At 45.6% G+C, this 2100-nt stretch overlaps 1 protein-coding gene across 1 annotated transcript; it reads left to right on the top strand.

The window, feature by feature from the left end:
* Positions 1-211: 211 nt before the first annotated feature.
* PtA15_1A539 (uncharacterized protein) lies at positions 212-691 on the top strand (the record flags this gene model as incomplete). The annotated part of the gene is made up of 1 exon (XM_053165576.1): positions 212-691. One exon carries the CDS (start codon positions 212-214, stop codon positions 689-691), a length of 480 nt encoding a protein of 159 aa, XP_053016754.1.
* Positions 692-2100: the final 1409 nt, after the last annotated feature.

The following is a 2100-nucleotide window of genomic DNA, read 5'->3' as shown; positions in this document are numbered from 1 at the left end:
AATTAGAAAAACTAGCAACACTGGCATATGGCTCTCAGATAATTCCTACATCCCTTTAGATTTATCTCGGTCTGTTAAAAGTGTAGTTGAATGTTTAGTTGCTGCTCGGACCCTTGAATCTTTCACCTGTTCCTCCTCTTTGGCTTCCCTCAATCAATCTCCTGCTTCGGGTGGAGTTCGCAAAGGAACGGATACACTGGAAAACCTCAGCATGACCCCGGCCCCGTTATTGGATCAGAGTACAGCTACGGATCAGGTGGACCTCACCAATGACCTCCCCTACGTTGGATCTCTCAAACTCAGGGTGAACGAACGACATTGCGAAGCGATGGTGTATTCGAATTCGATCTTCAATTTTATCACGGAAGGCAAGGCTCGGACGGTTGGTTTGGATGTGCGCCGTCGAGGATTTCGCATATCAGGAACGCGGCCGGGTGATTACATCGAGGTCAATGGGATAGCCGCTGCCACCGTATCACTTGGAAAGGTATCCAGCGTTACCTCCTTTTTGGTTACTGACAGGATTGGACCTTTGATACTCGGCAAAACATTCCTGGACGACTTCCCTGCCAAGCTACAGCATAAAGAATCGTTCGGCCCGTCGCTGTCATTTTCAGATTCCAAAGGAGACAAGTACTTCGCTCCGATAAAACTTAGGGAGAATTCAACGCCGGTGTTAAGACACAACTGACTTAAGCTACTTTCGACTCCGGTGAACGACCCGGATTCCTTCAAACCTTGACTGCTTTCCTGTACTCTCTTCGACGCCGGTTTACGACCCGGATTGCTAGCGATGCTTGGTTCGACCGCGTTCATGTACTCTCTTCGACGCCGGTGCACGATCCGGAAGCTTTTCCTTCACTTTACTGCTCATGGCTGTCCAAAGATCTCGTCTGCGCGGGTTTTTTTTCGACATAATTCTTTTACTGCTTTCGACGCCGGTGTACGACCCGGATTGCTACTGTCAACTGATGCTTCTTTCGACACCGGACTCGTTGTACATACCTCAAACTCTTTGGACTAGCTCAAGTTCCTGTCTTCATGGACCACCTGCCTTCATGCATAACCCGGTATGGATTAATCTTTCTTTTGGACTCTCAGACTTCTCCCAGTGTCTTTTCGACAATCAGATCTCTCCCAAAGAGGTTGTTTCTACTCAAATTTTGCTTTCCACCATATCAGATGCGACGCCGGTGTTCGACCCGGATATGTAAAGAAACTATTGGACCATCTTTCCTCTAGCTTCTGCTCTATCTTTTGATACCGGACTCGGCGTTACCTTCTCTCAGATTGGTGTTCTGCAATAGTTTTTCTTTTTTTGCTTTTGTACAGCTTGGATCGTTTGTGTAGGATATCTTCCAAGCTCGTGGCAACGGTTTTACCCTCAACATTTCAAGAATATTATTGGATCATTAGATGCGCTAGGATCTCAGCTCTCGAATGAATCAGGCCTGAAGTTATTCCATCGACGCCGGTACACGATCCGGAAACCTTTTCATCTATTCTCATTGCTCAATATTTACTCAATCAGTTTCCATTTGCGCGGGCTTTCGACCTCATCCTTATTGTTCTCGACGCCGGTGTTCGACCCGGATGTGTACAAATATTATTGGATCATCTTTTTTTTCAGCTTTCGGGCTATCTTCCAATACCAGACTCGGCGGTACCCTCGTGGCGATTGGATCTCTATTACTAGTTTCCTTTTCTTCAGTTAATACAACATGGATCTCTATGTAGCAAATCTTTGGAGCCGGCGACTACAATCTTCCACCCAACTTCTCGAATACATTATTACGTCTTTAAATGTGCATTGATCTCAATTCTTCAATGATCTAGGGTTCAAATTATTTTCATAAACGATGTACTATGTAGGCGCTGTACAAACTCATCCTTCTCTTTTCGGAGGCGCGCGCCCGGATCCCCTCTCAATCTGTCCCAGACTTCAGGATTGAACTCCCTCTTGTGCACATCCTCTTCCCTTCAGAATATTTTCATCATCATATCTTCCAGGTTATTCCCTCACTTCACATCATTCAGACATCAACCTCACCTTCAACTTTTCCACAATCATGAATTAAATCAAATCAACCAATCAAATGG

The sequence above is a fragment of the Puccinia triticina genome, chromosome 1A (genome assembly GCF_026914185.1).
Source record: "Puccinia triticina chromosome 1A, complete sequence".
Lineage (NCBI taxonomy): Eukaryota > Fungi > Basidiomycota > Pucciniomycetes > Pucciniales > Pucciniaceae > Puccinia > Puccinia triticina.
This window is presented reverse-complemented; position numbering and strand designations above follow the sequence as displayed.